The sequence below is a fragment of the Eulemur rufifrons genome, chromosome 15 (genome assembly GCF_041146395.1).
Source record: "Eulemur rufifrons isolate Redbay chromosome 15, OSU_ERuf_1, whole genome shotgun sequence".
Taxonomy (NCBI): Eukaryota; Metazoa; Chordata; class Mammalia; order Primates; family Lemuridae; genus Eulemur; species Eulemur rufifrons.
In genome coordinates this window covers 4,866,269-4,879,600 of record NC_090997.1, presented here as the reverse complement: position 1 = coordinate 4,879,600, position 13,332 = coordinate 4,866,269, and the positions used below count along the sequence as shown (strand labels likewise).

Genomic DNA, 13,332 nt, shown 5'->3' with positions numbered 1-13,332 from the left:
TGATGTGAGATGACATAAAACTCTGGAGGACTCAAACCTGTAAAAATGACTTTTTATTGACTTGGTTTACTTTTTATTCAATACTTTATGGTGGGGAAAGACTGGCTATACCAGCCTTTTATAAAAGAATTAATGTACCAAATCTAATTGTTATTCTTAGTTTTTCTGGCATTTATTTAGAAGTAACTCTCCCTTGGAGGAAAGTTCAGTGTGTCACATAATCTGGACTGACCCAGTGTTGTAGGTGACTCAGGACACCTGTGGCTTTGTAAAATTTTCATTAGCTCCCTTTCTTTTTTGGTTGTAGCAGTGGTGCATTGTTAGTTTGGGAGGCACATGGTAACAAAGGAAGATAGCTATATTTTCTATTTTTCTTGAAATTCTTGTTCAAAGTCTGATTTTCTTTACTTTGACTAATTTCTTTCTCACTTTTCTTAATTTTGCCTGCTTTTAAAAATACCAAAACAATCTCCAGTTCAGCTTCTATTTATCATGTTTCTTCTCTCAATTACTAAAACTTGCTGTGTTACTGATCAAAAAATGCTTTTGGAACCTACACGTGCAATTTTGTTTATGAGTGAAGTTTGTTTGGGAAGTATGACTTACTCAAAAGTTTTATGTATTTATTTTAAAGTGAAGCCAGTACCTTGACTACTTATGAAAACACTGAAAATGGTCTGGTTTTCCGTGAGTTCCTTAGTGTTTTTAAATACTCAGAGTTGTTAGCGTACTGTTGAAATGTTTTAAATACCATCTTGTTGCAGAATAACCATTTTATATTTCAGAAAGCCTCTTGATAAATCAACTCACTTTAGACAGTTCCTTGGGTAAATGGGGCTTGGGGGAGGTAGATATATAATGGTTAGCATGTTGAATCAGAACCCATAAGAGGCCTACCTTTCACCTTGACTTAGAACAGTCTCTCTTGGTGGGTCTGACCACTTTTTCCTCCTGCTTTTGCTTTGTAACTGAAGTTTAAAACAGCCTCTGAGTCTGCAGCCTTTCTTCCTATAAAAGGGCATACTGGCACCTGAACATCTCATGAAAAGTTGGGCAGCAGTTGCTAGAGATTTTATCTTTCAAGGTGCTTTGCACTAATAGGTTTTCTATTCTTCTGGAAATTGTTCAACGAGTTGTAAAGTAGTTTTATATCTATAAATTGAATGTTTTCCTTTTGGTTAAGGAGAAACTGGCCACCATAACTGAGTAATAGGCATGTTGTTAGAGAGAGAGGGATAACATGCATGTGTTCAGGTTCTTTGGTGTCATCCTAATCTGGCTTGAATCCTTTCTGGAAATAGAGTAGTAACACAGGAGAGCAGGCCTCAGCTGTTTCCCATCCGGCTTTCTTACTCTCATTCATAACCCTTTCCTAAGAGACAAGTACCAGTGAAATAGTTACATAAATAATAATTTTCATGGCACTTTCTGTTTTTTTCTTTTTTTTTATTTTCTACAGCCATGGAGAACTGATTCATGGCACTTTCTAATGTCATGTTTTAAGTGTGCCAGGCATTCAGATATACAACAGATGAGACTGATGGGAACTGCAGATAGCTGTCCCAACAGCTTCCCCAAAGTAGGTAAATGTCACACACTGTTTAAAATGAAACTCCTAATATTTTTTAAATCCTTAGATTCAGACAGAAACACAGAGCTGAGTCATTTAATAGCATAGGGGCAAAATTCTAGGATTTAAACTTTTGTCAGTATAAAAGTATTGGAAGCTTTGGAAACCTGAACAGTAATCCTTGGAGGTTAAAGTAAAAATTTGAAACCATCCTTCCAAAGATGTGAGTAGACAGAATTCTCTTGACCAACACTTATAACTTCTTAGTTGTTAGAACACCATGCTCTGTTGTCCAGCTGTGGCAGTTGTTGAGCTGAGCATGTTATTATAACCCTGGTGTTTCTCTGATTTTGGTTAAATAGTTATGATTGTCGTATGAGAGATTGGCTTGGGCTTACTGATCCAGAGTAATTTTTACTTTTTGACCTACATAGAAGTGAATATAAAGTGTTGGGTACATAACATGAGGAAGAACAATTATTTCCACCCTTTTTCTTTTAGCTCATTAAAATGTTAACTTTCTACATTTCTCTTCAGTATCATTATAGAGAAGATAATTCCGCTTCATTCATTCAACACATTTTATTATATTCCAGTCACTTTATTAGGTACAGGAGAGAAATGGTGACAAGATTGATGAAGCTCTGTGCTTTCGTGGAGCTTAATTTGAAATGTAGTCTCCACACTCATAGGGGTTCAAATGGAGATCTTCATTGAGGTTTGTCTTCTGCATTGCTTTTTGAATATTCCTTACTGTCCAAACTGTTTCTGTAGTCACATATACCTAGTATATCCCAGGCTTTCTGTGACTGCGGACTTTTGATTTTTGTGATGTTCTTTGCTATCTCAGAATTACCACTTAACAGGGGTTTTTTTTGTTTGTTTTTAAAATAAAGTGATATTCCATGATAACGGAAGAATCACAGCCTTAGTCATACACCTGATTGTGATACTTAACTTAGAAAGTCATAAAACACAGATTAGTCTTTCTCTTCTTCTGGGTAGATCTATCCTCCATTAAGCCAATTTGTAACTGAGACTTAATTTGAAGCCTGTTGTACTGTACTTCTTGAATCCAGATTTTAGGTATGTTTAGTCAAGTGGTCCAAACAGCTCACTGGTATTTCCCTTCTTTCTTTATCGAGCATCAGTATCTTTGATCTTTTCAGAGTTCCCTGACATAACTCTGACCTACAGTTGTGATTGTAAGAACTATATATATATGTAATTGATAACCCTCAGAAGGCAGATGATAGGTTCTTCACCTGTTAAAGCAGATTAATACGTTAGAGTTGATGGTGGATAACTCATCCACTTTTTTCTTCAAGAGGTTCTCCAAATACCATATTGAGCCATAATAGGTATCTGCAGTACCAAGAAGAGCAGGACCCTAGCCAAATCATTTAATGTTACCCATTTGATGTTTTACCAACTAAATTTCTCTGGACTATAGCGGTGTTCCCCTTTTGCATAGCTAAGAGTCCCAACTGTCTCAGCTGCTTGTGGTTGTCTTCCCAGGACGGTCATGTCCAGTCTTGGTTTACCTTATTTTTTTATAAGTTCAAAAACAGAAACTTTCAGATTTTCACATAAACTGACACTATCTTGTTACCCATATGTGTATGTATTTCTTAAAGAATAATTGTGAATTCAGCCCTATAACAATAGTTTAATTTTTCTCTTGGACAGTGGTCTTTAAAGAGACTGACATTTTCTAGGGTGCTTCATGCCAGCTACTGTTTTTCTTGACCTAAGACAAATATGCTTTTTGCCAGGCACCAGGCCCCAGAAAGATAAAGAGAATTTGCATGTATTGCCAGTATGTCATCCATAGCCTCTCTACCAGCAGTGGTTACCGTTTATAGGGTTAACTTAAGAGGGCACTTTGGTGGGGTTTTTTTTAAAAAAGAGGATATGCCAAAACATGGTAACTACTGTTTCAGCTTCTCTCCTTTAAGACTCAAGGGCCACAGAGAGCATCGTTCATAATGGAACTGAGATTTCCACAGTAGTACTATGGCTGCTGTTCTCTCCCTGGTTCCTTTCCAGTAGTGAGCCATCAGATATGTCAGCACCAGCCTGGCACTTTGAGAGAAGGAGCTGAGGCATCCTAGAGTACTAGTGGGAGGTAAATTACAACCATCCTCTATTCTGAGAGTCCTGCTATGTCCAGCTTTTCACAGTGATTAATTTTTATAATGAATGTATATATTCCAAAAGAGAATATATACAGGTTCCTGTCTGTAGTTACAAAGGAGTATATCAGTTGCTGTGTATTAGAGACACTTCACAGGAAAGATCACATCTAGTCATTGTGTGGCTACCTATACAGCTTGAGTAATCAGAACTAGTCAACACCCAGGCTTCTTATTTTGAATTAGTTCACATGAAAATAGGTACACAGGAATAGGTACCAATAAGACCTTTGGCACTTCCTTTTCTACCAAAACTATTTCTCTGTATTGCCATTCCCATCCTTTCCATGAGCCCCTCTGGCTGGTGCCTGGCTCCTGGGACGACAGTTTATTGATGTTGTTATCAAGGGAAACCATCCCCTTGTTCATATTTTCACCGCTAGTGTTTAAACGTGAGATCTAAACTTTCACTTTACTCCTCTGTTTTGTATTTGCACAGAGTCTCTTGAGCTCTTGAGTATTTTACAGTTACCACAGGAAAAAAGTCATATATCAGACAAAAAGCAATTTTAAAATGAGCATGATACCATACAAATTACTCCTTGTATGTTTCATCTTCTTGTCTCTATGGAAAATCTGGCAATAATCAGATATATTTTTACTTTGAACAACAGCTTAAAAATCAAGTGAAATGGATATATGTGACTTTTTGGTAGAGGAAACAGTCTCCCAAAGATGTAGGCCAATGCTTCATCTCCATGGCTCTTCACGGATATCATTTTTAAGTTCTACAGATTCAGTGTGATGTGTGGCCTTCCCTGGGGATCATCTAAAATATGTGTTGTCTTGAGAAACTGCCTTGCTTTTGCCATATGTGCATTCTCATAGGGTTAGACTATTGGTCAGAAGATGTTGATTCTGATAATTCCTTCTTATCAGTTCTGTGAGACATATCACTCAGGGATATGTGGGTAGGTTTACGTCTGTATGTGAGACAAAGAGGCCGCTTTTCTACAGTTTCATAATAAACTGCACCTGGCATAGGACCACTGATTGCCTAACATTTTTTTCTTTTGCTTGAACTCAGGGGCAGAGGCCTGGCCTCCAGGGGTTTGTCTTAAATATGTCGGGGGAGACCAATTTGGACATGTGAACATGGTGATGGTGAGATCGCTAGAGCCCCAAGAGATTGCAGATGTCAGCGTCCAGATGTGCAGCCCCAGCAGAGCAGGAATGTATCAGGGACAGTGGCGGATGTGCACTGCTACAGGACTCTACTATGGAGGTGAGTATGTACTTGTGCAGCCCAGGGTGAAGGAATTAAGGTAACATCATAGAACATCTCCACAGTGTTGCTCACAGAGCCTGTTGAATTGCATAACAGGGCATGGCCTCTTTTAAACACCCCATGCAGTAAATGATTTCAATTTAATGACTAATTGGTTCAGTCTAGTGCTCTTCCTTTTATCCTAGGAATTTAAGTAAAATTTAGTGACCTGTATGAGATATTATATTTTGCATTCTAAAGTATAATTTAGTAGTGCTCTTGTTTTTATTGTATAATCTGGTATGTGCTGTAAGAATACTGAAGGCGGTCCTTGTTCTCAAAGTTGCTAGACACAAGTCATATAAAACAGATAATGCACAAAATGTGCATACTCCTTCCATCCTGACTGCTTGTCAAACTAACAACACATCTCACTCCTTCTCTTTATTGACAAACTTATTGAACAGTGGTCTGTACCCATTGTCTCTTCTTCCATATCTTCCGTTCACTCTTCAATCTAATCTATCCTTTACCCACTCTTCTCGCCAATGAAAGTTTATCATTGATTACCCAATTTTTAAATCCAATACCTTCTTTACAGTCTTCAAACTAGCCAACCTTCTAATTATCATCTGGCACCATACTACAAGTCTTTTGAAATGTGTACTTTTTAGCCTCATATGACACCTCTCCTGTTTCTCCTTCTCTCTGAATGTTCTTTCTGTCTCTGTCTAGTTTTGTCTTTGCCCTGGGATTCCAAGATTCTGAGCTGGGCCCCATTCATGCTCAGTGACTTCATCCACTCATGTGGCTTTACTTGTTACCAGTACACCGTACGTGGTGTTGCTCAAATTCATATCTATGGCTGTGTCCTCTTTTCAGAGCCTCAAACCCAAGTTTTAACCCCTTACGGGCAGAACATCTAGATGTCCTATAGGTTTCTGGATTTTAACATCTCCCAGACAAAACTTACATCCTTCTCATTGGCACTCCACTGAGATGATCTGGCCAGAAATCTTGGAGTCATCATTTGTTCTCTCTGTCTTCCTTAATCACAGTGGCCCTAATCACTGTAAGCCAGTGGGACCCTTGGAGTTATCGCAAGGGGCCCTGGAATTAATGTAATCATATATGTTTTTTGGAGCCAATGGAAACTTTAAAAATTTTTAGTCTCAAAAAATTTTAATATTAGAAAAAGTGTCTCATAGTGCTTATGTGACATTCTTCTTTGCCTAAAAGTGTTGTGCCTGCTGTAATGAAGCCAAACTCCTTGGCATGGGACTTCAAGCTCATGACCTGGTCTGGCTTTATTTTCATTTTCATCTTCATCACCTCCTAACTTACCCACGCTCAGTCCCTGAAGATGCCGCATGCTTTCACTTCACCATGCCCTTGCTTATGTTCTTCCCATTGCTTGAAATATCTTTTTCTTCCAGTAAGCTCCTACTTATCCTCAAGGCCCTGATTAAGTCACCTTTCCTCCCTCCCTCCTACCTCCTTGCATACTCTCCCCACTAGCCTAAGGAATTCATCCCTCCTTTTTCATGAATATTATACACATGCATGTTATTATATTGAATTCTCTGGTGAAGTTTTCCTGTGTGTTTTTCTGCCAAAGCTTTGGCTAACTTTCTCAAAACACTCTCATAATAAGCAGATGTTATTGTTCTTTGGTCCTCCAGAAAGTCAAAAAGCAGAATGCCTTGAGCATCCCCCCAAAATTGTTGCCATGACCTTTTCTCTTGACCAGTGCACTTTGGTTTGACTGGACCACTTCCACCTCTTGGTAGCCATTGATTTGATTGTGATTTGTCTTCAGGATTATACTGGTAAAGCCATATTCCGTCTCCTGTTACAGTTCTTCAAAGAAATGCTTCAGGATCTTGATCCCACTTGTTCAAAATTTTCATTGAAAGCTCTGCTCTGGTCTGTAGCTGATCTAGGCACAGTGGTTTTGGGATCTGAGTGGAGAGTTTCCTCAATTTTAATTTTTCAGTCATAGTTGTATAAGCTGAACCAGTGGCGATGTCTATGATGTTGGCTATTGTTTCTGCTGTTAATCGTCAGTCCTCTTCAATCAGGGCACAGATAAGATTAATTCTTTTCCTCAAAAATTGATATGCATAGTCTGCTGCGGGCTTCATTCTCAATATTGTCTCTTCTTAAAAATGAATTATCCATTTGTCAACTGCTGATTTCTTTGGGGGCATTGCCCCTATAAACTTTGTTTTTTGTTTTTGGTTTTTTTTTAATTGGAGACAGGGTCTCCCTATGTTGCCCAGGCTGGTCTTGAACTCCTGGGCTCAAGAGATCCTCTTACCTCAGTCTCCTAAGTAGCCGAGATTAGAGGCATGCACCACCGTGCTTGGCCCCTATAAACTTTTTATAAAGCATCAGTGATTTCAACATTCTTCCCCCCAGCTTCACCATAAATATGATGTTTGTTCTTGCTTCAATTTCAGCAGAATTTGGCCAGGCATGGTGGCTCACGCCTGTAATCCCAGCACTCTGGGAGGCCGAGGCAGGTGGCTCACTCGAGGTCAGGAGTTTCAGACCAGCCTGAGCAAGAGCGAGACCCGGTCTCTACTAAAAATAGAAAAAAATTATATGAACAACTAAAAATATATATAGAAAAAATTAGCCGGGCATGGTGGTGCGTGTCTGTAGTCCCAGCTACTCGGGAGGCTGGGGCAGGAGGATCACTCAAGCCCAGGAGTTTGAGGTTGCTGTGAGCTAGGCTGACGCCACGGCACTCACTCTAGCCTGGGCAACAAAGCAGGACTCTGTCTCAAAAAAAAAAAAATTTCAACAGTATTCATGTTGCTCTGATAGAGGCTTTTTTCAAACTAATGTCTTATCCTTCTTAGTACTTCAAACTGGATCCAGTTCTGACATGTTATAACAAGTTAGTACGAGTTTGTTTTGATTCAAAAAAAATTTCAAAATTCACGCATAGTTTTTTTCATAACGCACAGTTTCCATAAACATTTTGAAGATTCCTTGTATACTAGTTTTGGGAACAATAAAGAATTTAAAGTTTTTCTTGATCTTATAGTCTGTAAGTTGTTTCTCAGGACTTTGTGGAATCTAATAGCTACAAGGGATGTTAATAATTCATCTGATTTTGTAGTGATCAAGCATTTTTCTTAAGCCATGGAATCTTTTCCTTGATTAAGTGTATATGAATGCCCCCTCCTAAAAAGGGACAGGATAAAAATGAAACTTGCTTTGTTGAATTAGGGGCCTCCTTGGCCTATGTTTCCCTACCCTTCTTTGAGATGACCTCCAGAGTTCTGTGGAATATAGTTTGCAAACTATTATCTGCTCAAGTAAAGAGTTTAATTGCATTTTACAAACTACTGTATTTCGTTGAATCTAAATTACTATTGATTGCAAAATATATCCTAGTATCAGAAATGTCAGATGACTAACAGAATAAATATATATGTATATAAATGTATAAAACTACAAGTGTGAGCACATGGAGAAAAAATAAACTGCCATAATAACCATGACTGGCTCTTCCCAGGTTTTTCTGCTCATTCTCAGCTTGCTAGCTCCTTGAGTATACTACAGTAGTAAGAGCATGGACTGTAGTAGGACTAGGTTGCCTGGGCACAAACTTGGACAAGTTAGGTATCTTCTCTGTACTTTATCTTTCTGTTTTAACAACAAAGATTGCTTTTTGTTTGTTTTCGGTAGGGTGGTCTCTTCTGTAATCTTTAGATGGTCTTCTCTAGAAAGAATCTACTCTATGTGTGTATGTATGTATGTATGAATGAATGACAGGGTCTTGCTGTCACCTGGGCTAGATTGCAGTGGTGTCATCATAGTTCACTGCAGCCTCAAACTCTTGGGCTCAAGCTATTCTCCTGCCTCAGCCTCCCGAGTAGCTGGGACTATAGGCGCATACCACTATTCCTTGCTAATTTTTCTATTTTTTGTAGAGACAGGGTCTTGCTCTTGCTCAGGCTGGCACTCTTTGTTTTTATAATAACTCTTATGTTGTTTCAGTCCATTTCTCTTCCTCAAAAGGAATTTTTGCTATATTTAATATTTTACAAAGTGGGTACCCTCCCTCCCCATTTTAGATTGGTTGCACTCTCTCCAAGCTTCCCAGTGGGCGTGCTGGCTGTTGGCATGTTGTGTGGATAGTTCATTATGTGGGGCATATTACAAGACCCCTGGCCCCTCCTACTAAATACCTGTAGCTTCACCAATTTATACAGGCAACAAACACTGTCCACCACCACATAAATTTTTAACTCTTGGGCCAGGCGCGCGGTGGCTCATGCCTGTAATCCCAGCATTCTGGAAGGCCAAGGCGAGTGGATTACTCGAGGTCAGGAGTTTCAGACCAGCCTGAGAAAGAGCGAGACCCTGTCTCTACTAAAAATAGAAAGAAATGATCTGGACAGCTAAAAATACATAGAAAAAAAAAATTAGCCAGGCATGCTGGTGCATGCCTGTAGTCCCAGCTACTCGGGAGGCTGAGGCAGGAGGATTTCTTGAGCCCAGGAGTTTGAGGTTGCTGTGAGCTGGGCTGATGCCACGGTACTCTAGCCCAGGCAACAGACTGAGACTCTGTCTCCAAAAAAAAAAAAAAAATTGTTTTAACTCTTGGTTGAGGACTCTTAAGTATCTGATTCTTGGCAGATTTATTTTTAAACCCCAGCATTTAATCATCATTTTACTGACTTTACTATCCCACCAAAGGAATTAGCTTCTTAGATAAAATTTGCTTCTTAGCTTTTCTCTAAGTAGCAACTATAAGCAAATAGTAGGAAGTACTAGCAAATTTTAGTACTTAACTAGCAAATTCTAGTACTGTGTATCAGGTATTGCATTGGGCTTTTTGCATATAAATTACCTTATGAAGGAAATATTAGCTATATTTTGTGGATGAGGAAACTGAAGACCAGAGAGAATTAGTGATTTGCCTAAGATCTATTATAGTAAAAGTTATAAATTAGGTATACACAATAGTTGTAAATTAACAAAATTAATTTTATGATCTTTGTGATTAATTGGGGCCTTACTACCAAATGGGGTTCAGAAGGAAACTTTGGCTCTAGGGTGTTGATACTCGTTAGGGTTTAGTGAGTGTGTGGTATATGGTCCCTAAGCCCTTTCCCCACTTCTAGAGTGAGTGGGCATTAGGGTGAGATTGGCAGGGCTACTCTTAGATAGTTGGGTATCAGTGTTCCCCAATGAGTTCCTGCCTGTTGGGAGATAAACAGTTCTATAGGACCTTGAACCCTGAGCAGGGAGTAAGCAGCGTGAGTGGTTGTCCTTGTTTTAGCCTGGGCACCAACAGTAACATGCCTCCTCTCTTCTAGCAGAGTGCCTTCTTCCAGAATTCCACAGGAGAGATTTACTTCTGCACCATAATGGTTTCCTCTAAATCACAGGATCCTAGCTGTAAAGTAAGCTAAGGTCAAGCGATAATTTGGTTATCTTGTGCTGATGGGGAATTCCTCACTTGAAGTGGTTCTTATTAAATACTTCACATGGGTCCCTAGGGACATTTCACATGTTGATTAAATACTTATACATTATTCATTTAGTTTCTCAGAGTTTAGAAACGAACCTCTCCTTACCAAGCTCCCAAACCACAATATGTTCCACATGTTAGGAAACTCTGTGTTAGGGTGCTCTATGTGAGCCATATTAATTATTTCCTAAAACTTTTGGAAGTTCTTCCAGTTTCTCCATTTTATAGCATGTCCTCCCTAACCAGCTAATGTGGGACTTTCCCTGCTTATTTCTCTCCTGTGTTTTGACTGATCATATTATAAAAGAAGCTATGGTTTTGTAAAGACTTCCTCATGCTAGAATCCACAGTGTCTTATACTTAGATGCTGTTGTGCTTGCCATTTCTCCCAGTTCGCTTGTCCTTTTGCCTATTAACCCCACCTTTAGAACATTGTTCTTTTATGTTGAACTCAAAAAGACCATTTCATTTACTTCTAGAAGATACTCCATAAGATGCTCACTGTTTCAGTTCTGACCTCTAGAGTTCTAATATCAGAAATATGGACAAGGTGCACCTAAAATACTAGCACTTTGGGAGGCCAAGGCAGGAGAATCGCTTGAGCCCAGGAGTTAGAAACCAGCCTGGGCAATAGCAAGACCACTGTCTCTATGAAAAATAATAAATAAAATTAAAAATTAGCCAGTATTGGTAGAGTGAGCTTGTAGTCCCAGATTCTTGGGAGGCTGAGGCAGGAGGATCGCTTGAGCCCAGGAGTTTGAGGTTGCAGTGAGCTATGGTGATGTCTCTGAACTCTAGCCTGGGCAACAGTAAGGCCCTGTCTCAAAAGGAAAAAAAGAAAAGAAATGTGAGTAGCCCTTGAAAATAAGATTTCATTTTTGATAAGAGAAATGCTAGCCTAAGCTGATTGTGGGAAATGTTTTAGAAGGGACATTTCAAAATGTAAATGAGATCTGAAATCCTAAAATGTTTTTATGTTCTGAGGTGATAGGCTATTTCAGCTTCAAAGAAGGAAGCCTGCCATTGGTTGTACCAGATGATGGTGATCGTTTGGTGGTCATGTGCAGGTAGTTCTGTGTGAGTCAAAGGCAATGTGAAATGGCTATACTGTCCAGATTGGCCTCTAAGTGCAGATTTGTGGGTCCTGAACCGCAACAGGCCATCACAAATAAAAAATCAGGTGAAATAGTGATCCTTTTGTAAAGTGTGGTAATTAACAAGATATTGCATGTCCAGGAATAAAGCATCAAAGGTTTTAACTATTTGTCATTCAGCTGAGAGTAGTAGTAATGTGTGCTGTTAGTGCTAATGCTCTTTGCCTTACAATTAGTTTTCTTCTTGACAGACTACAAACACACACAGATATATCAAAAGATTTGGTAGAGGGCAAAAATATAATTTGAAAACAACACCTTTCTTATGGTAGCCAGACCCCTTTTATTGACAGAAACATCTTTTGTCTGGAATAAAGGAGTAGTGGAATAGTGATAGTTTCTTTAAAATTTTTTTAAATCAGGGGACACTTATTCTGTTTTATGGAGTAAAGTGTTGCCTGATTTTAAATTGTGTGTGTATAAAATTTTTGAAATCAAATATTCTTTATTAAAATATTAATATACTTATTGTTAAAAAGGAAAATAAATAGTTATAAAACCATCAGCCATTTTAAAGGTTAAATACTTAGGCACAGGCCGGGCGCGGTGGCTCACGCCTGTAATCCTAGCACTCTGGGAGGCCGAGGTGGGTGGATCGTTTGAGCTCAGGAGTTCGTGACCAGCCTGAGCAAGAGCGAGACCCCATCTCTACTAAAAAATAGAAAGAAATTATATGGACAGCTAAAAATATATATAGAAAAAATTAGCCGGGCATGGTGGCACGTGCCTGTAGTCCCAGCTACTCGGGAGGCTGAGGCAGGAGGATCGCTTGAGCCCAGGAGTCTGAGGTTGCTGTGAGCCAAGCTGACGCCACGGCACTCACTCTAGCCTGGGCAACAAAGTGAGACTCTGTCTCAAAAAAAAAAAAAAGAAAAAAAAATACTTAGGCACAATTTACTTTTTTAAAAAACTATAATCCTTACCTTTTTATATGTGCATTAATAAGGCTTATAGCTTAGGCTGGATCTAGTTAAAAAGTGTTTGTTACTTAGGGAATATAGCCCTGTCAGAGTAAAACATTTATAAATAGAACTTTACTTCCTTGATTCTTAAGTGACAGTAATTTGAATATGCATCATTGTTTTACTGATTACTTTTCTTGCAGGGGAGGGGTAGAGCCACTATTATATTAAATGAACATATTGATTATATGTTTGATCTTGATTTCAGAAATATTAAAAACAAGAAAAAAAGTAAGACGATTTATAAAATTGAGATATGTACATTTTCCCTTCATAAAAAATGTTTGCATATGATGAGAAATTCTTAAGGTTTTGCTGAATTATTATATGTTGGGAGTTTTTAGTAAGTGCTTTTGTATATACTTGCCCCTGGATCAGACTAGAGCATATCTCTTATAAATAAGAAAGCCAGCATAATTACCTTCCATTCAAATAATCGATATGTACTGTAAAACTAATGTGTGGTTATTTTTTAACAGAATGATGATTGGTGTCTAAAACAATGTGTAGGGCTTTTAAACTTTATGTAATATTTTAGTCTTTGATGCAGTTTACATTCCTTAATTACTACTCAGAATGTAGCCCTAACTTTATTTTTAAAAACCTCCCATTAGCCTTGTAGTTAAAAGGTGGGGATCTTTGAAGAGGGTAATCTCTTACTGAAAAGCAAATTGCATTCTGTTCTGTTATGATGGCGTTTTTTTTTTTGTTTTTTTTTTTTTGTTGAGACAGAGTCTCACTTTGTTGCCC

General features: G+C 38.6%; 1 protein-coding gene across 2 annotated transcripts in view; it reads left to right on the top strand.

The window, feature by feature from the left end:
- ILRUN (inflammation and lipid regulator with UBA-like and NBR1-like domains) overlaps positions 1 to 13,332 on the top strand; it is a 93,375-nt gene that overhangs the window by 35,412 nt on the left and 44,631 nt on the right. The window contains exon 3 of one of the 2 annotated variants that reach the window (XM_069487585.1): positions 4,793 to 4,990. The exons of the other annotated variant lie outside the window; for it this stretch is intronic. Within the exon in view, the coding sequence (XP_069343686.1) occupies positions 4,793 to 4,990 (198 nt within the window). The remainder of the gene's footprint in view (positions 1 to 4,792; positions 4,991 to 13,332) is intronic. 2 annotated transcript variants of the gene reach the window in all.